The sequence below is a fragment of the Mastacembelus armatus genome, chromosome 12 (genome assembly GCF_900324485.2).
Source record: "Mastacembelus armatus chromosome 12, fMasArm1.2, whole genome shotgun sequence".
Taxonomy (NCBI): Eukaryota; Metazoa; Chordata; class Actinopteri; order Synbranchiformes; family Mastacembelidae; genus Mastacembelus; species Mastacembelus armatus.
In genome coordinates this window covers 15,515,196-15,542,307 of record NC_046644.1, presented here as the reverse complement: position 1 = coordinate 15,542,307, position 27,112 = coordinate 15,515,196, and the positions used below count along the sequence as shown (strand labels likewise).

Sequence of the window (27,112 nt, the reverse complement as noted above, 5' to 3'; positions counted from 1 at the left end):
CATCTCTTTTTGAATTGTTGTGTTGGATTAGTTAAATTGTAAGTTTAATCTATCATCTCTTGCTTTTCTCAACTTGTTTGCTGTTACTGAAGTTTAATTGGAAAAATGTATTATGCGTAAACTCTGTAAAAATTGGTGGGGAATCTCTTAATGGGAAAATAATTCATTTTTTCATCAAAACTGAATTGAAAATAAATCACAATTGGAAAATGATAGCTGAAAACAACGTTCAGATTTCAGTCCATTTAATTGAATTACTAGACAGTGATCCATACTTTCTGTCTACATCCTCAATATTCCACCATAATAGACTAAGAGGACCAACAGTCATCTATGAGGGGACATGCACTGATGCACAAACGCACAAACATGCGTGTGGACACACACACACAAAGAAGACATTGTGCTTTACACAGATCCCATCTCGATTTTTGTCTGAGGTTTCTTCCTGATGACCAGGAGAGGAAGAGATTATTTCCAAGTTATGTATTGGACAGAAACACACTGAAAACAGAGACACACACACACACACACAACTTTGCTAAAAAGGACATGTGCACATACTACACAAATAAATTACTTCTTGGTTTTCAATTTGACTCGAGTTAAAATATTTAGCTGTAGGTTTTATTAAAGTTTGGATTGCTGAAATGCAAAAGTTGGTCATTTCTTGCAGAAGGTTTTTTTTTTTTTTGCCTTGTCCTTTTACTGTGTATTGCTGGCAAGTCACCTCTTTATCTGACAGACGACAGACTGTGTAACCAGTAAGGGGTGATATTATTGCTTCACTGCTTCTCATGCACACAACTACAACACTACAGACTCTACAAATGGATTTGTGCAGTGCACTGTCCGGTGTGTAATTGCATCTCCTACCCTACTGTAAACGGTGATGCTACCTCTGGAAAGCATCACACTTGACTATATAGTTTTTGCATGACTGCAGGTGTAAAGTACAGTAAATGCTACAGCAGCCATAAAGAATGAGATCTGAGTGTTAATAGATACTATTCTAAATTATGTTTTTATATTAAACTCTAGTAGTTTCTTATTGACAAACATACACACACACACACACATACGCTTAACAAGCCTTTGCCTCTGGTTTCCAGTGATTTCTGAACATTGAGGTGATCCATCCATTTGTTTGGGTTTAAGAGCTGCTGGCACTGGCTACGTCTGGTCTGCTGGGAAGACAAAAGAACAAAACAGAGACATTAAAAATGGGTGTGTTTATGTATAGGTGACAGATCACTGACACACAGCCATTTTTCTTCCATGTGTGAACTTAAATGTTTTAGAGGACTTACTCTGCTCTGGCTGCTGCTGTTGGCTCTGGTCCCTGCAGAAAACTATTCACTCTTGAATGGAAGAAAAAAAAAAATGGAGGTTGTTAGAGCAGGATTTATTGTCATAACATACCAGTATATTGTGAATTTGCACACATACAGCTTATGATTCACTGCACAATTAGTCAGAAAGAGATTAGTGTGTGAATTCTACAGCTTCATTTCTACTTTTATTATCAGTGTAGTAGATCACTGCAGTAAGGACGGGCTCATTTATTTTACTGTAATGATAAATGAGATGAAAGTGATGCATTTAGCATTTTCAGAAACTTTTTTTTTTTTTTTATTCTGTCTTTCTGTAATTGCAACCATAGCTAAATCCAATTGGTCCTCATTCCAGTAGAAGAGTCCCAGTGATCTGAAAGTGAGCCATCTCATAAATGAGTGCTCCAGCCAAGAATAAAGCTGTGGCAGGGGCCACTCCATTCACAGACGGCAGTAATGGGAGGCAAGAGAGTTGATGCTTACTTTGAGTTCTCTGCTGCCTCCTTCAGTTCCTTGTCAAGCCTGGAGGTGAGAGTTCAAATGAGAGGAATAATGAAGTCATTTAAAAAGACAGTTCAGGCTTGGAGGAGGTGGCGGTGGCATCTGGGGGCATAGAAGGACTCACCTAATGATGCACTCTGGGATCTGGATGGAATCCATGGGGATGAGTTCCTGCAGCTCGTCCAAACTGTTCACATACTTTATCTTACTGCTGAACTTGGCGCTATGACAAAAGCATGTATAGCCACACATATATAAATACCAAATTGTACGGAAATCAATGAAACAGTTGAGATATTTCAGCATGGATCAAAGTCGACCGAGAGACAAACATAACAATCCCAGTAACCAGGTTAAAAAGTAAAAATCTTTACCTAATGAAGGGCTTGGTAATAGCTAGAATGGTCCTTATAAACCACGAGGGATGAAGAATAATGAAGGATTTCAAATTCTTCCTGAGCCTGAAAAAGACATCTTAGTTTAAGTGTGTTACAGTAAAATCAAAGTATTGTCACATTGAAACTGTAAGTGAAGGGGACAGACCTTCTGTCAATCATCTGATAGCATTTCTTCAGCCAACCAAGACCAGGCATTCTTCTGTGGGGTGTGGCTCCATTCAGGTACACGATCATGTAGTCCTCTGCCACCATCAGCTCCAGTGTGCTGATCACATAGCTAAAGACACACACACACACACACACACACACGAGTTCAGTGAGGTCTAGATCTACAGCCGTGTTAGTCCTCAATGTTGGCACAGCAGGAGCTTACTCCTAATGTCAGCTTGCTAAAATGCTCATTAACAATAACATGCTGATGTTTGCTGATTAGCACTAAATACAACTGAGGCTGAGTGGAATATTTTTAGGCATTTGGGTCATAAATAATGTAGTGGACAAATTAAAAAGTTTGACCCGATAATGGAGCTAGATTAAAATTTAGGGAATCACCAAAGGTATTACAATTTATCCTGTGGGGAGAAGTGAATGTATTAAAGTTGATGGCAATCCATCTAGGCTAACAGCTATTAAGACATTTTGCTTAAACTAAATATAATATCATGATGCAGCAAAAGGAAGAGTCAGAGATGAGCAAGGTCAGTAAGATTCATCCCTGGAGTTCATCTATATCTACAAGCAATTATTTTTAAATAGCACAGCAAATCAAACAGCTTCTCTGTTTTAATGCTTTCAACTCAGCTCCTGTAGTGCCAATATAGAATTACATTTCTGAACACTAATATACTAAACTAGTACTGATGAACTTAATGTTTTTAACATTACATGTGTCAACATGGTCACATTTACTGTAAAAGCAAGACATGCAGAACCATGTTTTATTTGAACACCAACAATATGAAGAAACTGGGCACAAGTCTTGCCCTGTATTTGAAAACAAGCTGCATTTGAAAAATTCTCTCCCCTGATGTCACCTCCGACAAACAGCTTCCTGGATGAACCGTTTTGCTTTGATGCAGAAGAGGAAAAAGATGAAATTCAATCTCAGCAGCTCAAATCAGACTTCTACTTTTCCAAAATCCAATTCTCTCTCAAACCAAAAGAAACTTATCTTTCTCATTTCTCTCCTCAATCCCACACTCCTTTTTCCCTTCTTCTCGATCAGCAGGCAACTTTGTCACCTCCTTTGAAAATAGATGCCAATATCCTCAGCTACCACAGCCTGCCTAGTTTCCTCAATAATGCATCTAACTTCAAACACTTTGTTCTCTGTCTGACCCTTCTCTCCTCCTCATCCAATGTCATTCCTTCAGCTTACAAACCAACACTGCTGATCCACTCTGTTTTGTGACTATTGTGATCATCTCCAACCGACATCAAGCTGCATACCATGCACCACCCAGCCACAGCTACTCCTCCTCGCAAGGACCTCAAGCCATCTGGCATCAGGAACTGCAGATACTATGGTTTACCTCCTTTCATTTCTATCCAAAACTCTTGGATATGCCAGCTTATTCAATATCTTTCACAGAACAGCCTGTGGGATCCCGACCACACTGCCCAAGCATGAAAGGCAACTGTGCCAGAACAAGAGTGAAGACATCAACACAGGGCGTCTCAGCAAACAAGCTGCATTATCACTTTATTTCTCTCCCTTAATTTAGAGAGTTTTCCTTGCACAGAGGGGCTGTGGCTAATTTACAAGAGAATAAGAAACCATCTTATGTTTTCCAAACATGTTTTTCAAAACGCTTATGTTAGTAAAGGCTTTTATATTTGCCTTGAATGAATTCAGCAGAGACAGCATTATGCATTTGAGTCTAGAGCAATGCTATCTACAGGTTACAGGGATGTTTTGTTTGTGTTGCAGGTATTTGGAATGTTTTTCCATTAAGACTTAATGGATTAATTAATTAAAAAAAAAAAACAAAAAAAAAAACCTAAAACTTATGATGCAACTAGAGGAAAATTCAAATGATCAGCATGTGTATTAGATGAATTACAGAGATTTATGAAGCCTGTGGTCACCTGACTTCTCTTTAGTACCAGTCACGTTTGTGTTATATTTAGTAAAATATCTCAATAATTGTGTTATGGATTCAAATGAGATTCACATGTCCCACAGGATGAATTATAATCACTTGCCTGATCCTTTTGTTGCAGTGCATCATCAGTAATACTCACAGAAAGAGGTTCTCCATTATTTCACGATAGTCCTCCCTGTCACTGTCTGGCAGGAAACAGGCAGCAAACACTATGATGGCATTCACTCCATTTCCATAGTAGCCTTGATATAAAAGAAATAAATAAATAAATAAATAAAAGAGCGTGACCTGGGTACTGTAAGAGTTTAGTCTTAATTAGCATAGCTTTCAGATTTTGATTGCTCTCTTCTTTTACCCTTTTTTGTTGTATTTGTCTGCCAGTCTGCGTATCTTTTGTCTGACTGTCTCCCTGTCCTGTTTCCCCTCACTACTTTTCAGATTAATGTAATTTTCTTTTATTCACCAACCCATTCATCAGCAGATTTGATGTCAGTCAGACAGAGAGTCTTTTATCTAAATGACAGAGCTCGTGATATTGACTGATCAGTGACAGACGTCTCAGTTTCCATGTGACGGCTGTGTTTCACTCAAACCCACGGCACAAAACACAGTAGGATGAAAGTGCACTGCCTGCTATGATTAAGGGTCCTATTTCAGGTCTTTACTTACTTGAGCCACTAGGGTGCAAGCCTTTGGCCCTAGGATTTTAGAGGGTCCAAAAGACAGGGAAGAGAGAAATTGGGACAGTTTGTGAAATCAATATGGTGCGACTCCATGTCTGGCCTCAATTTAAGACCCATGACCCCCAGCAGCCCTAATGCAACTAAAGATGGGTGACAAATTAAAGGAGAAACCAACAAAGTGCTTTAGTAAGGGGTGGGCTACCACAGGCCTCCAGGTTACTTCAATACTCTTGCTGGGATGAGAACTGTTCTTCCAAGAGATATTCTCTCATTTAGTGTTTGTAGAGCGTAAATGATTAGTCACTTGACTGACAGACATGGCAAATATTCTAATAATTAGGGTTTTCTGAGCAAAAATACCAAACATTTTCTGGTTTTAGCTTCTCCAGTGTGATGATTAGAAGTTTTTGTCTAATGGTTTAACAGCTCTGATGATGGTGTTGCACAATATGTTGGTCCAGAGGTGTTGAGATCATTTCCTTTATCTCTTTGTATGCTTGCAGCAATCTGAGTCATAGCAGCCACCCTCCGCTAAATGCACTGATGTTGCATGTTACTGTCCACTTCACCAGTTTTCAACCTTGTTCCTATTCTAAACTACAGACTTGTGAAAAATGGCCATTGAAATTTCCACTGTGTTTTGTTTGTGGAGAGTCACCACTCTGATAGCCACACTGGGTGATGTAAAATGACATCATTCTGCAGTCTCTTTAGCTGAGAGTAGGCAGGAGCCAGCTCATAAACATTCTGAAATTTATAATATGCTCTTACTTCAGGATTTAGCTATTTGTGTCTACTGAAAACTAGAATTTCTCATGTCTTTCTTAAAACAACACTCCCAGGTCCATACAATATCTACAGTGATTTGAGTAACTGTACTTATCCCTCTGGTCCAACTGTGAGTAAACAATTTCAAGGGACAAAATCAATACTCCTTGTTCTAAACAAAAATACAGTCTAAAGTTCAGCTGAAGCAACTGTTGGTTAGCTCAACCAAAAGGGCAGATATGGTCTGAAGTCAGAGGATCCTTCAATTAAAATAAATTATGTAATAAAATAAATAAAAAATAATTAAGAGACATGACTGTGAATTAGCTCTTTCATAGTCACCTCCATGGGAGATGACTCTCATGTAGGGCTCGATGATCTTCATGTTAATGCGATGCTCCTGCTCCCCAATGATGACCGTCCTCCACAGTTTGCCATCGCGGCGCTCCTCCTCAGCGCTGTATGTCGGGATTGGATCGTAAGGCTCACTGCTCTTGGCTGCACTGGGATCTGAGAAGGGAAAATACCAAAAACTCTCTGAAAGACTTTTATTTCAGCAGATGTTTTGACTTACAGAAGGAAAAGCAAAGGCGTTACTAATAACATTAAGAATGATTGTTATTTTCAATGTTTTAGCATTGGCAGCATATGGCAGTAAGCCAGCATGCACAACACTCAGGCCCTGAAACCAAAGCAGCTAAACAGAATTCTTAGTATTGACATTATCTACATTTTTATTATTAGTTTTTATTTTATTACTTTACATTCTGTCAAATGTCAAAATGTTTCTAATGGAAAAAGAGAAAACATTTATTTGAACCCCTGTGGTTTGAAGGATTATGACAGCTACAATATCACAAAAATAAAAAAAAAACTTTAATGCAATTATTTTAAGTTCTTTAAATCAACATTTTTGCACATCTTGCTTCCTACAGGATGACAATGATTCAGAATTAGAGCAGTAGGTGTGTGTGTGTGCGCGTGTGTGTGTGCATGCGCGCACATGTGTGGGAAGGGTTTTCTGAATGACCGACCTTCCCAGTCCATTTCATGGTCGGTGTAGTCAAGGTAATCCCCCTCATCTGGAGTGTCAAGGTCGTCAACATTAATGTCGAGATCGTCTGGTGTCTCTCCCAAGTCATCTTCGCTCTGGTCCAGTGATAGACTGATACGAGGGGCGGACAGCTTTTTTCTTTGGGTGGCACCTCCTTGTAGGGGTAGAGTTGTAGGAGGGACTGGAAGAAACGATGTACAAACATGTAATTACCTGGGCCATGCTGGACTTTGAGATATGAAAAAAAAAAATCTTTACATTGCATTTAAGTAACTGTTGGTTTGCTGTAAATTTGAGCAGTAGTTCTTTCTAACCTGGTCTGCCTTCGCTCTCTGAGTTCATTTTATTCTCTGACACCAGGTCCATCCCCAGGAGGACCTACAAGAGGATAATTATAGTTATAAAATAGACTCTTACAATAAAACAAACCTAGAAAGAACCCAAGGCCTGTGTGTAATCCATGATTCACAAACATTACTACATGATTTCCAAAGAATGCTGATTTGATTTTCTTGTGTAGATCTGTTAGATGGAGATTGCGCAAGTTTACTGTAGTATATCCATATCCAAGGTAGTCATCAAATTAAAACCTGTTAAATGTAACAAAGTACATTTACAGTACTTCAAGAGTTCTACTCCACTACTCCCATTTGATCTTTTACATGCAAATAGTATTAACCTGTCCAGCTGCTTGGCATACAGTACTGAGGATCTGGATGTCTTTTTGAACCAACAAGAGTTGCTTTCTCAAGAGGTGTTAACCAGCTCTTCATGTCATGCTACAAGACAGTTCAGGGGGTGGGGGAACAGAAAGGACAGGGATAGAGAAACAGAGTACATAGAGGGGAGTGCAGGAGGACAGGAAGAAAGCCCCCCCACCAGAGAGGGCTGCAGGGAGCAAGACCGATGGGCCATGGCCCCAGTAAGAGCCAACTATCGCAAATGCTGGCGGCAGCAGACATTGCTGTGACCCCTGACCCCCATTTGTACACACATTCGCTGCACATAGTATAATATGACATACTATGTATAACATATTTTGAAACCCTAGTTGCATTACACAGAGCCACACATTCCCAGGAATACCAGATTACCGGAAAAAGTCAAAGCAGCCAGTCAGGTAGCTCAGCTCATTGATTTATATGGTTGATAAAGGAAAAGGAAACTGCAGATCAGAAAATACCAAACTAGGTTAGAGGTCATATAGAAACAGTGTCACCATAACACCAGCATTTGTTTAGACATTTCCAATTATCAGAAACAGGGACTAAAGACAAATGCAGTTAAGATGAAAAGGTGAAATAAGGTGGAGGAATATCAGAAAGAATTTGAGGTTAAAGGTCATCTTCCCCTATGAATAAACCTCTCATTCAAACTGGAGGAGGGGGAGGATGCTGAGGGAACAGAGCTTGTTACATCATGACAAGCTCATTCCTCTCCTCGCTGCGTTTTTCTAATGCCGATTCAAATTGAATGACTGCATGCTCGCCTGAACACAGATTGGGGAGAGATGCAAATTCACAGTGAGTCACATGAGCTCATTCGCATGAAAAAGACAACCTCATTCTTCCTCGGTAGACTCAGCCCGGAACAAGTAAAACATGACTGCATTAGCAGCTGCACCAGGAAAATGCTGAATGGTTGATTACTGTACAGTAGAGAGGACTTTCATGCTGATGATTTGCAGAAATGTGCAGTGTGTGCAAACACACCTACACTTGCAAGAATAATAAGCACAATGACACACACTCCCACGATACAGAATAATTAAATCAGCATCAGCTGTTATGAGCAGCCTCCATGGAGAAAGATGCTGCTTCAGATCTACTTCCACAGCAGAGCACAGGACCACAGTGCTGATGACAGCAGCCCCTCCCTCCCTCTCTTCCTGTCTGCTGGCTGTGAGAAAAAAAAAACAAACATATCCCTCTCTCTTCTTTTAATCTTCACAGAATAAAAGCCATCTACTCACCACTGCCTGGGATCAGCAATCTCTGTCCTCCTGCGTCTCAGAGCATGGATGTACTTCCAAGTTCCCTGCCTATTTCCTGCTCCCAGTCTCTCGGTGGAGATGCTCAGCTTACAAACAGCTCACAGCTGCCACCATTTTGTGGTCACATGACCTGGGCCATTACCAAATAAGGGCGATCACCTGCTACAACAGCTCTGAGCACAGCAGCTTCCTCAGGCAGTGCAGCTGAATAGGGATAGGATAGGAAGGTGGTGTTTGTTTTCCTCAGCTGGATGGGATAAAGTCCTGTTATTACTACCTGTGAGGAGTGTGGCAGTAGATTTGTGAGCCTGATTGTGCAGTTAAAAAATTATTAGCCCTCAGGATAAGAAAAGAGAAATAATCCAAAAAAAAAAAAAAAAAAAACCACTGGCAACTCCAGCGAACACAGTGAAAACAGTAACGGATCCAAAGTAAATATCTGCTGCTTACCCTTCGACTGTCATAAAGCAGCTTCAAATGTGTCCTTTAGATTCTGCACTAGCACTGAACTTTTCAACGTTTAAACAAACAAGACTATAATCACAAAACTGATCAAATCTGTACTCTAGACACTTTTTGCTTCCATGTGGAAACAGACATTGTTCTCTCCACAGGTCGACCCTCACTGAATGCCTCTTTTCACTTACCACTGTTCAGTCCCACCAGCTAGACAGGAAGGCAGACACCAGCCTGTCAAAGCTGTGCACACTGTTAACCATTGTTTAGTACAAAGGTTATGCCATTATAAGCCAATCAGCGTGGCCACTCCTGGAGCTTGATCGCAATGTAGAGACGTCCAGAAACATCTGGGTTAATCAGTGCCATACAGCATCTGTCATATATTATGAGATGGATCATAAATTTCTCTCATATATATAAAAAATGACCTTCCCCAGGTAAAACAAACGCAAAGCCACAAGTAAGATAAGACAGTGCAGAACAGTTGAAATGCATTACACGTGGTTTTAATATCTATATTTACTGAAAAATAATTGGCTACTACATAGTTGCTGCTGCAATTTATAAAACCATTAAAACTGTCTTTTCACTTCCTCGCCCCAGATCAGGGCAGGTTGCATTCTAGCTATGTAAGACAGTCAAACCAGTTTCATACCATTTACTTATTCTACTAGTATAAAAGGAAGCACTGTGTAACATTCATTTAACTGATAGTCAGTTTCTCCATTGTAGCAGTAGAAAACTAACATTTATAAATTGTGTGGTTGCAAATAAAAACACCACAGACTATGACTACATATGCATCACCTCACACTGCTGACTGAGCAGAACATCATAGATAAAATGTCCATTAAAGTGTGTGACCAGTGTTTGGGTGATGAACGTGAAACCATCACTTTGTCCTACAGCCTCCTCTATTCAAGGTTGAACTTTTCAAGGTTTTCTCTGAACAGGGTATCCTTGACAGCTTTGAAGACAATCCGGATGTTCTCTGTGTCTGTGGCGCAGGTAAAGTGTGTGTAAAGGGGTTTGTCATGGCCACTGTGCTCATCCACGTACATTTTCAGGATAAACTTTTTTGCAGATTCAGCATCCCGCTGAGGCCCTGTGGGGGGGAAGTGGTCAAGATCAACACTTTTATTACAAATGAATGGTGCTGATTATATTTTTAAATTGTTTAAGATACAAAACGTATAACAATTGTGAATTAAATTGCCCATCTAAGTTTCTCAGAACCCCTGGTGATTGTCTTGCAAATGATTTATTAAAAAAAAACAAAAAAAAAAACTTGTCAACAAATTAAACGGCAAACTATCAACATAGTTAAGTAGTACACAGTGACTGAGTTTTGGACATACTGTGGTTGTTTTAACACATGCTTTACCTTTATAGGCCGGGAAGTAAGTGGCTAAATGAGACTGCGTGATTTTCTCCTCCAGCAGGTCCGTTTTGTTCAGGAAGAGGATTGTGGAGGACTCCTGGAACCACGAGTATGAGAGGATGGTGTGGAACAAGGCGAGGCTTTCCTGCAGTCGATTCTGAGGAGAACAATCATCTTAGACAACAGGAAAAAGTCGGCCATCAACATCAAAACAGCATTTGTTTTTAAAGTCGGGGAGAAAGAATTATTGATTTCTTCTTTCAGCTGCTCCCTTCAGGGGTAGCCTCCATTCAACCCTGTCCTCTGTATCCTCCTCACCCACACCAACTATCCTCATGTCCTCAACATGAACAGAACAGAACCTCAACATCTTCAGCTCTGCTACCTCCAGCTCTGCCTCCTGTCTTTTTCTCAGTGCCACCGTCTCTAAATCAGACATCATTGCTGGTCTCACCACTGTCTTGTCCACCTTTCCTTTCATTCTTGCTGACACTCTTTTGTCACACATCACACCTGACACTTTCCTCCACCTGTTCCAACCTGCTTGCACACGTCTCTTCACTTCTTTTCCACACTCTCCTTGACTCTGGACTGTTGACCCTTGGTACTTAAAATCCTCCACCTTCTTCACCTCTACTCCCTGTAACCTCACCGTTCTACTTGAGTCCCTCTCATTTACACACATGTACTCTGTTTCACTGCGGCTAACCTTCATTCCTCTCCTTTCCAGAGCAAACCTCCACCTCTCTAGATTGTCATCTGCAAACATCATGGTCCACAGAGATTCCTGTCTAACCTCATCTGTCAGCCTGTCCATCACCACAGCAAACAAGAAGGGGCTAAAAGCCGATCCTTGGTGCAGTCCCACCTCCACCTTGAACTCCTCTGTCACCCCTACAGCACACCTCACCACTGTCTTACAGCTCTCATACATGTCCTGCACCACTCAAACATATTTCTCTGTCACTCCAGACTTCCTCATACAAAACCACAGCTCCTCTCTTGGCACCCTGTCATACACTTTTTCCAAATCTACAAAGACACAATGCAGCTCCTTCTGGCCTTCTCTGTACTTCTCCATCAGCATTCTCAAAGCAAATATTGTATCTGTGGTTCTCTTTCTTGGCATGAAACCATACTGCTGCTCACAAATGCTCACTTCTGACCTCAGCCTAGCCTCCACTGCTCTTTCCCATAACTTCATTGTGTGACTCATCAGCTTTATTCCTCTGTAGTTTCCACAACTCTGCATGTCTCCCTTGTTCTTAAAGATGGGCACCAGTACACTTCTCCTCCATTCCTCAGGCATCCTCTCACTCTCCAAGATCTTGATAAGTAGCCCAGTCAAAAACTCTACTGCCTCCTCTCCTAAACACTTCCATACCTCCACAGGTATGTCATCAGGACCAACTGCCTTTTCACTCTTCATCCTCTTCAACGTCTTCCTCACTTCATCCTTACTGATCTTTGCTACTTCCTGCTCCACAACAGTCACCTCTTCTACTCTGTGCTCTCTAACATTTTCCTCATTGATCAACTCTTCAAAGTATTCCTTCCATCTTTCCATCACACTTCTGGCACCTGTCAACACATTTCCATCCCTGTCCCTAATCACCCTAACCTGCTGCACATCCTTCCCGTCTCTGTCTCGCCAACCTGTACAAATCCACCTCTCCCTCCTTAGTGTCCAACCTATCATAGATTTGGATGGATGGATGGATGGATGGGTAGATGGGTAGATAGATAGGGCAGACTTCAAAGGACATGTTGGTGATATATATATATATACCAAACTTAGCCATCACTTCCTTGTCACCTCTATTTCCCTCACCTCACCTCCCTTTCCCTCATATATATATATATATATATATATATATAGAAAATGCCACAAGAACACAAGTACAAAATCCAAATGTTGTTATCCAAAATCCAAATTTTGAAGTACAACAGACAAAGGGTTATGAGCTTACATCGTTCTTATTCTCATAAAGGACCTGATCGTACTCGCTGAGGGAAGCCAAGAATATGATGGAGGTGATGTTCTCAAAACAGTGGATCCACTTCTTCCGCTCTGAACGCTGCCCACCAACATCCACCATCCTACAGACACAGGAACGATGATCATTATGGATGTTACTACAAGAATAGTTTGATCAGTTATTTGCGGTCCTTCCAAGAGATATGACTACTACCATTCTCTTTTACTGCTTCATTGTGTTGCAGTAAACTTGGCCTGACATATCTATGGTGAAAATTCCAAGAACCCTGATAAGATCACAATCACTACCATCAGTAGTAGCTATCAGTAATGGTCTTGTCAGAAGGAAATCGGATAACAACATGCATTTTCAAGTTTTTTTCAACTTTGCCCTCTGCACTTATCTCGATGTTTCTGGTCTTTTTGCCAAACTAAGCTAAAATGCTAACATAGCATCACATAAACCAGCACAGTATCAACCTTCTCATCTCAGTCTTGGCAAGGACATAAACAAGCATATTGAACTACTGCTTTGACAGATTCACTCTGAATTTATCATAGTGCCAAATTCACCAAAGCCTGCATTTCCCCAGTTTGTTTAATATCAGGGACCCAAAAGGAAACTTGGGGATTTGAGGTCATTGCTGGTGCTAAAACTAAGTAAGTTTTTATTTATGTGTTGTTTTACTGAGAAAATGCTTTTAATTTTCCTGATATTGTTTTTAATGGGTCAGATAAAGAACTACCTGAATATAACTTTTGAAAGGTTAAAGGGGTACTCTATGATGCCCGTGGTGGGGATCCTGACCCTCAAGATGTCCTGCAGGGTGGGGATGTAAAGCGGGGCTGTGATTCTGTCCAGGTCACTCAGATAACTGAAAATATATCAAAAACACATCCAGTTTAATATCCTGACAACATTCACTGGATAGAAAGTAATATACAGAAATCTGCACAATTATTAGAAATACATCATCTCAAATATGTGTGAATGAATGTTCTCTGGAACAGCTGAGGTTTATGTATATTATTGATATCAAACATATAAGTCTTACTATTTGGCAGAGTCAGACAACTGGAATTCCCTCCTGCGACTGAAGCACTGTTGAACACCGTGGTCATTCCACACTTTCCTAATGGCGTCCACCTGCCAGGCCTCCAAAATAAACACCTGGTCTGCTTCCACTTGGCTCAGTTTCTCTGCGTGGCTCTGACACACACAAAGCATTCATAGGGGATTTGTTTTTTTTTTCCTCAACACAAACTTTGAATCTTTGGCTGACCTACAATTAGACCTTCATGAGGGCAACAAAACTCCATCCAGAACTAAACTTATTTTAAGGCCCCCAATAAAAACTCAACATGCTGGCAGTTCTATGGTCAGACCACTACTTTGGACCAGACTGAAATATCAATAATTTATTTATTATTAGGTAACCTTTTTTTTTTTTGGAGGGGGGGCATGCTCTACATCAGCTTGTATCATTGTCATTGTACGCATGTAGATATACTAACATCAGCATTAAGCTCAAACCTTACAGAGCCTCTAATATCACTGTAGTCTAAAGAGTGTCTTAACCTCTCAGCGACACACTGAGCTTCATCACATGCCACAGAACGCAAATATTGTCTTTTTTAAAAAAAAAAAAAAAAAAAAGCAGTTTCTCACAATGTTCTTGTCATCGACGTAATAGATCTGTAGAGTCTGCATGGCCTCAATCAGCGCCTGGATAGCTGTGAGGATGTTCCGAAACACCAGCCGAGTGAAACCCTTCCTGTCAGCTTCTGTGTATCCACTGCCATGAATGATCCTCATCTGTTTGATGAAAGTGCTCTTCCCACTTTCACCAGTCCCTAAGCAAATGAGATGAATGAGAACAAAGGATGAAAAATCAAATCAAATCAATGCAAGGCCAGAAATAAGACATCTGTGATATGTCTTATCTGCTCCAAGGCAGGACATCGGCAATAAAATAAAGATGTTGCATTACTGAGAGAACAAATTCGGTTTACAGCTATTTTTAAAAAGAATTTATTTTGTATTTCAACATAATTTGTTCTGTAAGGCCCAAATGTGTTTGATCCAAGCAAGTCGATTTGTATTAACAGCCCTGTGTCCTTGAGTCAAATAGTGAACTGCTTCCTGCTTTTTGTTGTAAATTACTCTCGCTGAGAGTGTCGGCCAAGCACCTAAAATGCATAAAAATGTTAACCATTAGACTGACCTTTACAGGACGATATCGTTCTCCAAGCAGACAAACAAGTTGAAGTTTAAAGTAGTGCTGACCTTTAAACAAAGTCTTTCTAACGTATTGTTGTGCTGGTTCTAACATTACAATAAGGCTTTTATGAGTGGCTTCTTTATACTTGTGAAATTTATTATCAGCTGTAACGTATATCATATTTACTCATGTGTGTCAGGTTTCCCTGCACTGTATGACTTTCATCCAGCTGTTTTTTCATTCAGTCAGCACTTTACACTCATTGTTCATATGCTGACAATCCTCACAGAAGCAAAGAAGCAACAACAAAATGGCAGAAAAGCCTGCGTGCATTGAATTGACCTAACCTGGCTTTGACAGTGAAGCAGTATTACTACAGGGACTTTAATATTTGGAGTTAAAACCAAATAGCAGCAGATAAAGCCTCATAAACTTTCAGAAGACTAGCAACCAGTGCAATGGAAGCTAATGGAGATCCAAATAAATAAATAAATAAATAAGAACACACTCAGGTATGCGTGTGTGTCTTCTATGAAAACATGCAGCAGTCCAGCCTGATATGAATGAGACATGTACAATGAAAGTGCTGACTTGGCTTCGTCAACTATTTGAAGAATGCAAAGGGTAACCTGTAACTACTTTCGAATGAACAGTGTAGCCAAAAACACATACCAGTCTTGCAATGTGTTAATTCAGTCGCTTTTGTTATTTGCTGGTGTGTCAGCTCACACCTATTGGACTGATACTCAGCTCTCAATATAGGTGACACAGGCTCCATCACAAACAGCAGCCATTTTATCTCTGCATCTTAATAAAAGACAGAGGCTACTGGAGGAAATCCTCATCTCAAAAGTTCTCCCCTCACTGTTGTTTTTCTGAGTTAACACAACTAGACAATGACACTGATTCACAACACGCCAAACTACAATCACCTGGGCCCTAAACCACTAACTAGAGTCTATATCAACCTGTTAGGAGTCCAGTTATTTTGTAGGTGAGATCTAGAATAAATGGAATATATGTAATGTCTATTTGTGGCTGAGAGTTTTGACTGTCTCAGTAGGTGAACATGCGCTAACTGGTTAATTATTGTCAAACGTGTGTTTCTTCTCGGAGCTCTGTTGACACTCACCTAGAAGCAGCAACTTCAACTCGCGGTGAAAGTCTCGTTTATCTCGGCGAAGTTGTCTTTCTATTTCCCTGTGCACCCTGAGTCTCTCGTCCTGCTCCGCAGACCGGCAGCACTCCCCCATTGTGCTCCGCGTTTACGAGCTGCTTCTAGTGCAACTGCGCTGCAGCTGTCGCGGACTGGGCAGATCAGTGGGGTAATGGTTTTTGTCTGAGCTGCCAGGGAAACTTCTGTCCCGGAACAGGTGGGTTGGCGACTTTCAGCGGTGATTCTTCCTCATAGTGGATCCAGCTCAGGTGCATTTCACATTCCTGCTGAGCAACAGAGGCGGGTTCACAGAAGGTTTCACTCATGTGTATCTGCTTACACATCTGACTCCCAGGGGCCGCTGAATATGAAACTCCTTCCCCACAATGAAGTGGAGGACAGGAAGGAAAAGAATGGAGAACAGCCACCTGCAACAAATTAACATCTGTTTACATGTAGCATCAAATACTCAAAGACACTGTTAGAAATCCTATAATACCTAAAGGCATCAGATCCTAATGGGTGGAAAAGATTAAGTTTAAAAATGATTCACCTCCACATCGACCAAACCAGTGTTGAATTACATAAAGAGGTATTCCAGTGATTTATTATTATACTGTACTTGTACTCACAAGAGACAACCATTACAGGCCACAGTATCCCAACCTTTAGTCCCTATTGTGAGGAAAGAACAAAAAAAAAAAAAAAATACTGGAGTCTATCATCTAACTCTTTAACTGCACCCACCCATTAGTTTAGAAATCCACCCCTGATCTGAGCACTTGCACAACGTTGCTGCCACAGTCATTCAATTAATCAATTAGCTGATTGATGTAAAATGAATCAGGAGCAATTGGAGATGTGTTTGAAGAGCAACCATCAGGCTGAAAGCAGCATTTCACAAGATTTAAGTGTGTTTGACTGTGCTCTGTCGCAGCACAGCCTGTCACTGGGTCCTGGAGTGCATCTGTACATCACTGCAGCAGGACGAGGAAAAACAACTGGCGCTATGTTAGTGACTGAAAACCTACAGTGTGCGTTTCCAAAGAAAACACAAACAAGCAGTAAAAAACAATCCCTCATTTTTGGCCGAGATCTGTTAGAGCTGAAGCAGGAAGTAAAATTAACATTAATAAAACAATTGTTGGATGCAGCCTCAGTACTTCATGTTTGCTGGGAATGTAGAAAGATTGATTGATTAAATAGGGAAAGAACAGACAATGAACCCTCTGTCCACAAGAGTCCTTAGGCTTTCCTTCATTCTTGCACAGCACTAATGCCATGTCCTGCTACCGCATTACTTTCACTGTGTGTCCTCACACTACATAAACCTTGTGTACAACACTAAAAATATGGACTCTAACAGACATGCTGCTGCAGGCTCCAGCCAGATGGATGTTTCACAGAGGAGGATTTCAGGACTAACACTGCTCCAGATGAGCTGATAGAGCAGCCAAGAAGACAAACACAAGAATGGCTAACCAACCGTGTGCCCGAGCGGATTTGTAAACAGACAAAGAAGGAAAACGTGAGCAGCAAATGAACCTCAAAATATCTTATTTATCCATTCAGATTAAAAATCCTAACACTACACAACAGTATTGTAATGAGAGTATACTATGACCATAAATTAGCCTAACAAAAACAAAGGTTGTGTAAACATATGATTTGTGGATATGCGCTCATTAGCTTGTTATTCATGCATTTGATACTGTACCTTTGAACAACATATGAAGATCAAGAATGCACTAAGTCAATACCTTAGAAGTTATTTGACATTACAGTTCTCTCTCCAGCAGTTCTTTCATAAACTTTCAACACTGACCTTGATGCAAACAAGTAAAAGAAGCTAGAAAGTGATTGTACCATGCAATATTTACAACAGGAATTCAGATAAATATTGGACCTAAAGCCATTTTAGTTTTTAGATCAAATTATCCCTGAATTGAATGAACACTCAACTCTGCAGCTCTGACAAACAATTAAAAAGAAAAAAGTATGTAAATGTCCCTTTTAAATGTATGGAAAACTATATAAAAATATAATGCTAAGGCTGTGCTCAGAAAAAGTGGTTTAACACTGCACAATGCCATGACAGGCAAATGTAAAGGGTACAAAATCAAGTGAACTAAGGTTGTAGAAATACCCAACTAAGGAAAACACACATGTACAAATGAACAAAAACAACAGAAGTACCAGTGTGCAAATCACTATCCATAATAAAGTAAATATGTAATTAGTGTTAACTGACTCGTTAGGTCAACACACAAACTATGCATCTAGAGTATTTCAAACTGTTTTTAACTTAAAAAAACAAAAAACTACAACCAGCTTGGGTTAGTGACGTGAAGTGCTGCATTGCAGTTAGTCTGCATTCACTTCCACAGATTCCCTGAAGGAGAGACCTAGTACATTACTAGTCCTCAGAGGCTTTCGAGGCCACTAAAATACTTTTTTCCATTTCAATCCATCCATGTGCATTTATACTGTTACTGCTGAAAATCATTCGCAAAGAGCTCCATAAATTTCAGAGTGGATACTGTAATAGGCTCCTCACTAAGGCAGCACTTTAATTGTCAGGACACAGTTCATGATGGCTGGAGACATCCGTTTTTAAAGAGCCTAACAGGAAATTTTAGAACACACCAGTAGTACAGTCATTTGGAGACAGGTTCTGTAGCTTCTCCATTTCCTGTTTTGGATCATAGTTCTCAGTAGCAGTGTGAGGCAAACTGAATCACTGCAGAGCTCTCCTGACTGCCAGATGCACAAAGTCAATTGAATTACAGTGGCATCAGCACAGTTTTAAACCAAGTTGTAGACCTCCAGGTTTTCTTGTAAGATGTGGTCCTTCACTGCACGAAAGACAAATCGAATGTTGTCTGTGTCTGTGGCACAGGTGAAGTGGGAGTAGATGATTTTTTTCTTGTTTGGATTGAGATTGACAAACATCTTTAAGATGAATTGTTTTCCTGCTTTGACATCCCGCTGGGGGCCTGGTACGAAGAGACAGAGGGCACAAACAGCACAGGAAAGTCAGTGTAGTATTTTCAGTAGTTACATAAAAGCTCCAGAATATAAGACAGCCTAGCACTGTAATATAAAACAGTATCAGAATATGTGAGTGAGACTGTGAGGTTTAAAAGATGACATAACGCAATCTTCCTCTAATAAAGGAAAGGTTGAATTCATAAACAATAAACACATTCTTGATCAATCCAGTATATGCTGCTACAGTCTTAAGGCCAGTTCGTGATTGTCACAGCAGGTTTTATTGCTTATGAATTCAAATTTTCATCTCTAAGAGGAAAAAACAAATACATAGGGCCACTCTTAAAACTCAGGAAATCAAAATACCAACAACTTCAATGACATATTCAAAACATACATGCCATCATGCTCAGTCTCATTTGTATAGTTTTCACCAAGAAGAAACTGTTTCCTCTCACCATCATACTCAGGGAAGTAGTCGACCAAATGTGAATACATGATTTTCTCCTCCAGCAAATCGATCTTATTGAGGAACAAGATGATTGAGGAGGATCTGAACCACTTGTAGGTTATGATTGTCTGGAACAAGGCCATGCTTTCTTCCATCCGATTCTATGAGAAACATATGACACACACATCTCAGCATGAGCAAAATTATGAGATTCACACATGGCGTTAGACAGCAGTACTTCTGCAGTGACTGTCTGTGCAAACAAATTCAACTGGTTTGTAATCTCATCAAGTGAACAGGCCTTGCTGAGAGGGACACTTTGCTGAACAGAGCGACTAAAGAGCTCCCCCTGCAGATGATCTATGCACCCACAGAGGTAGGTCACGATGAGGTTTATCAGTCACCACAAAAAGAGAGAGACAGAAACAGAGAGAGAGAGAGAGAGAGAGAGAGACTAAAGGGAGAGAGAACCCAGACTAGTGTTGGATAGAAGAATCTAGGTCACCATCTACAGGTTTGGCTTTAAACAAAAGAAACAATATTCCTTTGTGTTCATCCCAGTGATCTTCATCCCACAGTGAGCACATTTCTTTCCTATATTCAGACTCACAAATATATAAACAGACTATTATGTAGGCAGCAGCCCACATTTTACCTCATTGGAGGACTCGGCGAGGACCTGATCATACTCGCTGAGCGCCACCAGGAACATGATGGAAGTGACATTCTCGAAACAGTGAATCCACTTCCTCCTCTCTGAACGCTGGCCACCCACATCCACCATCCTGCAATCACAGGCCTTCATGAAAAAAAATCATCACTTTATATATCAGTCAGTAATATTCTTTGAAATCTGTAAGGCTACTACACTGCTACACTGTAGGTTAATGAAGTAAATGATTAAATTCAATTATTCATGATGACTAAACAGGTAAAGGGAATATTTGTTTTGCTCAGAGCAGCATTTAAAGACCAAGCACAGACAACCTTGAGGCTGTAACACAATTTTACAATAATGAAAACAATATCTGCAATATAAAAATCTATATCTGCTAAAGCATTGAGAGGTTTCAGTGCTTTTAAAACATTCCCATGACAACCAGAAAACAGCATTTGCCTTTAAGGCATCAAGGTTAAATTGTGGGAGTAGAAACTTTCACTTCCCCAAATTATCTGCTGCTGTTACAGAGAGAGATGTTTAACTTTCAGAACCAGCCTGACTTGGCAGTATAAATGGGCAGAGTAAGACCCTGAACCTTTGTGTGAGAAATTGCAAACAAATTGTGTAACAAGGTCCAAAAGACAAGACATATTTGTCTACAAACCTCCAGTCTTCTACAATAATCTTGTTAAGTCTTGTCTCAAGAAGAAAGAGTCTAAAATCAGGCTAAAATTTGCAAACTGGATTGATCCAAAGCACAAAACACAAAGGTTAGCTGAGGCTAATGGGAATGTCACTACTTGACCTCAGGGTGGTGCTAAACAAAAAGTGACAAAACGTGTTATATTTCAGTCTGAGAGGGACATTAATGTGTGCATCAGCACAATCCATCCTGTCATTCTTGAGCTACTTTATAAAAACACATGAAAGGGGGCACGAGAGAAAAAGTAATCATCTGCAAACTGAGTGTTTGTACAGGATTTTACAGCACTCAATTCAACAGTGGTTATGACATTTCAGTCTGAACCTTAAGTGGTGGATAGATATTGCAATCTATAGTGCTGCTAATGTAGCTAAGAATAAGTGTGTATGTTACTGTACATTACGCCCTTCTTTCAGGTTGGATGAGGTTAGGTGATGGCAGTTATGTAGGCTAATGGGCAAAAATGCCAGTTTGTCCATGTCAAATTAAACATTGTGAATGTTGTAAGTGAAGGGAGCTGAATACTTTCTGAAACTACTGTATACCAATATCCAACTTCATATAGCGTACCATGATGCCTTTGCAATTCCCAAGTACTTTATACAGATTTTGGCCTCAGCTGCAATAAAACCAGTAGAATATAAAATCTAACAACAACATAAAACACTCACCTGAATACCACATTCTCCAGGTCAAAGGGGTACTCTAAAATACCTGTTGTGGGTACCCGGACCCTGAGGACATCCTGCTGGGTTGGCAGATAAGCACTTTCGGCAATTCGGTCCAAGTCATTCAGATAGCTATAAACAGATAAAGACCACTTAAAGTTAAGTTAAAATGACAACAGCAAAATATCAACAGAGTGGCAAAGAACCAGAAGAGGGACAAAGACATTGATTTGCATAATTCTGCAGTGAAATATTATTGAGTGAACTTTTTTTTTTTTTGCTTTGAGCCTTGTATCAATAACCTTAAATGGTATAACAACTGAAGATAAACCTCAGAGCATTCAACAGACGACTGGCAGATGAAACAGTGGAAACTATTTGGTAATGTCTGAGGAGCTACTAAGCTCTGTTTGCGCTCACTATTTGGCTGAGTCCGAGAGTTGGTATTCCCGCTTCCGAATGTAACATTCCTGAATCCCCGGGTCATTCCACAGACTCTTGATGGCGTCCACATATAGTTTTGTGAAAGTCGACACCCTCTCCACATCAACTCCACTGACAATACTGGCATTGGCCTAAGCAACGACAGAACACAATTAATGGAATGACCCATCACTTTCGGAAACATTCATGACTCAAACGAATATGCTCTCGTTTATCTTCTTGTACATTTTTTACTGTAGAGTTACAAAAGATAAATCAGCTTGGCTGTTAGAAGAAAAGGCTTTACCAACCATGCATCTCACATTATAGATGTATTGTCCCATTAGTCAGGGGAAAAAGATCTGTATTCTCATCACTACCCTTATAATGTGCAACAATCACTTACACTTAGAGCTACATCTTTTCAGTGATAACAGATGGTAATGCTGTTCCTAATGACTTCAAACAGGATGTTCTATAATTCAGAACCTGATTCATACTACTAATCATAGACTAAGTGCATGAACAAGGATAGTGCAGCAGCTAAACTTTATCAGCAGTAAGTGCACAGTTGCTGATAAAAGGCACCCTCCACTACTGAAACCTGCTGTATGAAAAAAATGCCTGTCTTATCAATCCTGCCATTAGAAACCAGCAAAGTTCATTAGTCAATCAGCCAGGCTAAAGCTGGAAGGATTAAATCAATAGACGTGTCATAATTTATGTCATTGTTTATGACTTTTGGACATGTGTTCAGACAAAACCAGATAACACCTTCAGAGCTGTGATGGGTGGTTTTAACTGCTTTTATGCACCAAACAAACAAACAAACTGGTTGACAATAATCATTAGTTGCAGCTCTCTCATCAGTATTTACTGTCTGAAACATTTATTCAGCATAAAAATTATTGCACAACAAGTTACGGATGATGTGAGGTTACTCACTGAGTAACAAGAACTATAGCTGACTAGAACCCAACCTTCTCTCAAGCTGTAGATCAGCACTGTTCTACTGCACCCAAAGGAGAGAATTCTTTTATTTTCTCACCTGCTGGTCACTAGTAATTGATAATATTCCTATTATTTCCAACTAACTGAAAATGCATTCAAAACACTTCAGGGAGTTTATTTTTAGTAACTTTATGCTATGTGGGGAGGCTATACTCTCTGATGTCTTCCCTTTTTGTGCATCTTTTGCAAATGGTTTCATGACTCTTGCTTCACTGCTTTCATACTTCTACTCTTCTCTGTGGAGAAATGATGGGACAAACGTCAGGTGATTCTTGGAAACATTTACTATTGTCGTTTGATCTTACACCAAACTTTATTCTCATTGCAGACAAGAAGAGTCTGTAGCTCACATGCTGACTCAGACTTGATTATTGCTTCCAAAAGTCCAAGACAGCAACATGATGCCCCACCCCACCACCTTCCTTGTATTAAGTACACATGACATGGACTCTTTTCACCTGGGTCTCACCCTAACCTGGAACATTACACACATAAGATAGCAGGTTTGTGTGATTAATAATCTCAATCCATGTATATGAAAAGGGCAGATTCCTGTATGATTAATAGGGAATTCTATCTTTCTTCCTCTTCTGTCTCTTCCTTGCTTTTTCTCAGGAGTACCTGTCTGTACATGCCTGCAGTGTAACATCATGTGTGCATTCCAAAAGACAGCCTCTGTAGGCAGGCAAAACCTTCTACTGGCAGGATTGCGAAACAAACACTGTTGCAAATTACAAGAAGTACTTCACCCTGAATACACAATAATACGAACTGCAGACTCCGTCAGTGACACAGTAAACCTTGCACACATTTTTCTGAGACAGTGTGTTGTAAAACCTCTTCCTTAATCTGTCTGTGTGAGGAAAAACAAAGACAAACAGAAAGCACTCTGGTCTACCTTGTTGTGTTCAAACTTGTAGGGGATCTGTAACATGTCCATGGCCTGGATCATGGCCTGCATGGCTGTGAAGATATTCTGGTAGACCAGTCTGGTGAAGCCTCTCTTGTCCTCATCAGAGTATCCACGGCCATGGATAATCCTCATCTGCTTGATGAAAGTGCTCTTCCCACTTTCACCAGTTCCTGTCCACCAACACATACATAGTTAGTGCATACACACTCAGACTTAAAAGGACAATGTACTTTTGCTGTACATACATCCCATGAAAAGACCAATATCAGCAGTCTCTCAAAACTTTGGTGGTGAAGATCACACCAACGAACAATGAGCATATTAGCATTAACTAGTTGGTATTTCAGTCTAAACACCACTATGTCAAAGTTCAGCCTCACTGAGCTGCTAGCCAGGCTGTAGACTTGGACAACACTCGGGGTCTATAGCTTCAAGTAACAAGCTACATGAGACTTTCACTACAGACAATACTTATTAGTGGGATCAACTTATTTTCAGGTTTGATCTCTTCAGAATATCATCTGCTGTACAGTATCTTTTACCTCTGCCTGCTATCTATTTGAAGTTCTGCCTGCATTTCATGGCTCTCTCTTATGCAATCTTGGACTTTCCTTAATTACTATAATCTGGGTTGTTTCTGGGCCCTAGGGATCTTATGTTTATTCTCTAACTTAACTTTACAAACGGCATTTTGTCATCTCATCACTGATGGTCTGTATCTTTAAGAAGACTGAACTAGAGTTGCAGCATTTCCCCCTCTTGACAGTTGAAATAACAGCATATATTGGCAATAGTTAGAGACTTTAAAGACAGAGTGAAGTGAAAAGAAATTTATGGTACTTTACTCTAGTGTACTCTAATTTAAAAAAAAAAAAAAAACTAGACTCATATCCTAAAAGCTTTACATCTGAGTTGATTATTCAGCAAGATACAAAAATCTAATATGATGTAAAATTTTAAATGTAATGTTTTATTCTAAATATGCAGTCATTGTTTTGTAAGCACTGAAGTCACACATCTGACTTTTGAAGCTGAAAGTGTGGTTATGCATTCGGCATGAGTCATTTATTTTTGAAAGCACAGATCCCAAAAGTAACATGATGTCCTTACACCTTAAATTTACAGTATTTCTGACGTATCTTTTGTCGAGTAATACAAATGTGGCCTCCCAAGGTGACACAGCTGTCATGTATTTCTCTAACAGCTGTGACTAGTGTGTCTTTCCTAGATAATTAGTTATGATCAATAACTATATTTGTGTACAGTTTTGAGGTTACTGCACCAGAGTATTTCTATTTTTGCTTTATACCCTCAACGAATACTAATTTAGAGATGGAAATATTACACATATTACTCTGCTACATTCATTTGAATATAAAATAAGTTAAAACTAATACAGCATCAACCAGCCACAACACAACTGCACTAAACACATTAAAGCATTAACAACGAAATCAATAACGCAAAGAACGTTTTTGTGCATCAAGGGTTTTACCTTTACGACTTTATATAGATTTCACTGATACTTCTGTACATCTACTGCAGTAAGATTTTTGAATGCAGGACTTATATAGTTGCAATGAAATATTTTTCCATTGTGCTGTGCTGCTTTAACTGAAAGGCCTAAATTCTTCTTCCACTGCTGCTTATAATGATTATCATCATTTTTCTACCCGCTGTGCTGGAGAGTTTGCTGTGATGGGGTGTGACCAGACACAGCTGCATCATTTTTTCAGTGCACAACTGCTCATATTCAGGCACAAACGCATCATTATGCACTCAAGTACTTTCAAGTCTAATTATGTTAAGAATATGTACATCTGCTTATTTATATATTTGGTGCCAAACTTTAATTTTATCATACACATGAGTAGAAAAAGTGACTTTTTTTTTCCCTTCACTGAAGCAAAAGTATTATCACCACAGTATAGAAATACTGTGTATTCAAAATGCACATTTGTACATTTACTCAGTATTTAAGAACAGTTATGAACTATCTGTGCTTCATTTATGTACTTTCATTTTATGCTACTAAATACCGTACTTTAACTCTGCTACATTTATTTTTACACTGTCACACTGCATTAAACATCTAAATGCTTCTTCCACCACTCTTTACAAAACCTCTGATACCCACCATAAAAACATCATCATGCTTTTTTTTGGTGAGTTGCTTCAGTTAACTTACGGCAAGTGTAGGAAAGTAAACAAAGAGGTTTACTCAAAAACTGCACTTAAGTACACTTAGGAAGAAGCCTGCTTAATGTACTTGAAACTACTTTAAAAATACACAGAAAAATAAGAACAAACATAAGTGTCACCTCAGAATTATTTAATATTATAAGAGCCCAATAGTATATAAAATGCCTTTCTCCACATCCAACACCAACATCCTCCTACTCCATTAGTTATAATAAGAGTCCAGTAATATAAAACACCTTTTTTATTGCTAATACCGTGAATGGCTTTGGTTTGTAAATGAGTATTTTTACAGTGAGATATGGCCGTTTACTTAAAGAAGCTGTGAATAGTCCTTCCACCATGTTTAGTCATTCATAAAGACTATCCCCTCAGTCCCTTACCGAGCAAAAGCAGCTTGAACTCCCGTAAAGAGGCCTTCTTGTCCCGGCGGAGCTCCCTCTCGATCTCATTGTTGATCCTTCGAGCCTCTTTGGCCTCTGGACTGAGGCAGCAAGCTCCCACGGAGCTAAGAGTCATTGCTCCTGGACAACACAGACACATAATGTTGTTCATACAGAAATTAACCACCCCCCTGCCCCCCGAGCATCCTTCTGTCAATATATTTTGATTCACCTCTCCAATTTCCACCGTGTGCACCAAAACAGTGTTTTCCTGAACTGGAAACAAGGTTTAACAAATGTACATGCACTGAAGTAAAGTAGTTTTTCTCACGCCTGGTTCAACTGCTCTGTTTCCTTCCTGTGAAAAGCAAAGAAACTTTGTGCAAAACATCAAGCAGATTGAAGCAGCGAGTTTTACCCTGGTAGCTGAGCTCCGGGCGTGGTGGGCTGAATATGGCGGAGTTTTACTTGACAGCGCTACAAAATGACACAAATGTGACAAACGTCATTCTTCGGGGAAAACAAAAAGATTCTTTCGCCGCCGTTTCTGTCTTTGCTGGACGTGAAGCTCGGCGTTTTCCTTGTCAGCGTCCGGTTTTATGTGGCCTGGCCCCTCTCTCCTGGGTGAAACCCAACAGTGAACCATGTGACTGAGGGCTGTGCTCTGATGGGAAATA

The 27,112-nt window shown here is 39.9% G+C and overlaps 3 protein-coding genes across 7 annotated transcripts; all 3 read right to left on the bottom strand.

The window, feature by feature from the left end:
- Positions 1–249: 249 nt before the first annotated feature.
- Positions 250–9,646, bottom strand: prune2 (prune homolog 2 with BCH domain). 4 transcript variants are annotated; one of them, XM_026296837.2, is made up of 11 exons: positions 7,523–8,704; positions 7,158–7,221; positions 6,824–7,024; positions 6,132–6,299; positions 4,478–4,580; positions 2,379–2,510; positions 2,210–2,296; positions 1,960–2,058; positions 1,818–1,856; positions 1,311–1,361; positions 250–1,187 (listed from the first exon to the last, which is right to left on the bottom strand). In XM_026296837.2, exons 2-11 carry the CDS (start codon positions 7,207–7,209, stop codon positions 1,154–1,156), a joined length of 966 nt encoding a protein of 321 aa, XP_026152622.1. In that variant the 5' UTR covers positions 7,210–7,221; positions 7,523–8,704; the 3' UTR covers positions 250–1,153. The 4 variants fall into 4 exon arrangements, with proteins under 4 accessions (XP_026152622.1, XP_026152621.1, XP_026152623.1 ...); XM_026296836.2 differs by lacking the exon at positions 7,523–8,704 and adding an exon at positions 8,816–9,473 and having other exon boundaries at positions 275–1,187; XM_026296838.2 differs by lacking the exon at positions 7,523–8,704 and adding an exon at positions 9,484–9,646 and having other exon boundaries at positions 278–1,184.
- Positions 9,647–9,779: 133 nt separating this feature from the next.
- Positions 9,780–17,428, bottom strand: LOC113124258 (guanine nucleotide-binding protein subunit alpha-14-like). Its single transcript, XM_026296833.1, has 7 exons — positions 16,009–17,428; positions 14,324–14,508; positions 13,710–13,864; positions 13,401–13,529; positions 12,647–12,776; positions 10,680–10,833; positions 9,780–10,400 (listed from the first exon to the last, which is right to left on the bottom strand). The coding sequence occupies exons 1-7, from the start codon at positions 16,127–16,129 to the stop codon at positions 10,210–10,212; spliced, it is 1,065 nt and encodes a 354-aa protein (XP_026152618.1). The 5' UTR covers positions 16,130–17,428; the 3' UTR covers positions 9,780–10,209.
- Positions 17,429–17,572: 144 nt separating this feature from the next.
- On the bottom strand, positions 17,573–27,105 carry LOC113124257 (guanine nucleotide-binding protein G(q) subunit alpha-like). 2 transcript variants are annotated; one of them, XM_026296831.2, is made up of 8 exons: positions 26,854–27,105; positions 26,436–26,576; positions 23,839–24,023; positions 21,927–22,081; positions 21,510–21,638; positions 20,130–20,259; positions 19,482–19,635; positions 17,573–19,028 (listed from the first exon to the last, which is right to left on the bottom strand). In XM_026296831.2, the coding sequence occupies exons 2-8, from the start codon at positions 26,569–26,571 to the stop codon at positions 18,838–18,840; spliced, it is 1,080 nt and encodes a 359-aa protein (XP_026152616.1). In that variant the 5' UTR covers positions 26,572–26,576; positions 26,854–27,105; the 3' UTR covers positions 17,573–18,837. The 2 variants fall into 2 exon arrangements, with proteins under 2 accessions (XP_026152616.1, XP_026152617.1); XM_026296832.1 differs by lacking the exon at positions 26,854–27,105 and adding an exon at positions 26,668–26,832.
- Positions 27,106–27,112: the final 7 nt, after the last annotated feature.

Coding starts and splice junctions, on each gene's coding strand:
- prune2 (XM_026296834.2), bottom strand. CDS start 7,209: ATGGACCTGGTGTCAGAGAATAAAATGAACTCAGAGAGCGAAGGCAGA. Junction 2,511..4,477: donor ATAATGGAGAACCTCTTTCT/GTGAGTATTACT, acceptor GTGTGTCTTTAG/CTATGTGATCAGCACACTGG. Junction 1,857..1,959: donor ATCCCAGAGTGCATCATTAG/GTGAGTCCTTCT, acceptor TCTCACCTCCAG/GCTTGACAAGGAACTGAAGG.
- LOC113124258 (XM_026296833.1), bottom strand. CDS start 16,129: ATGGGGGAGTGCTGCCGGTCTGCGGAGCAGGACGAGAGACTCAGGGTG. Junction 13,530..13,709: donor TTGTCTGACTCTGCCAAATA/GTAAGACTTATA, acceptor ATATATTTTCAG/TTATCTGAGTGACCTGGACA. Junction 12,777..13,400: donor CTTTCAAAAGTTATATTCAG/GTAGTTCTTTAT, acceptor CTGTGTCTGTAG/GATGGTGGATGTTGGTGGGC.
- LOC113124257 (XM_026296831.2), bottom strand. CDS start 26,571: ATGACTCTTAGCTCCGTGGGAGCTTGCTGCCTCAGTCCAGAGGCCAAA. Junction 24,024..26,435: donor GTTCAAGCTGCTTTTGCTCG/GTAAGGGACTGA, acceptor GTTGGTGGACAG/GAACTGGTGAAAGTGGGAAG. Junction 21,639..21,926: donor CTCTCGGACTCAGCCAAATA/GTGAGCGCAAAC, acceptor ATCTGTTTATAG/CTATCTGAATGACTTGGACC.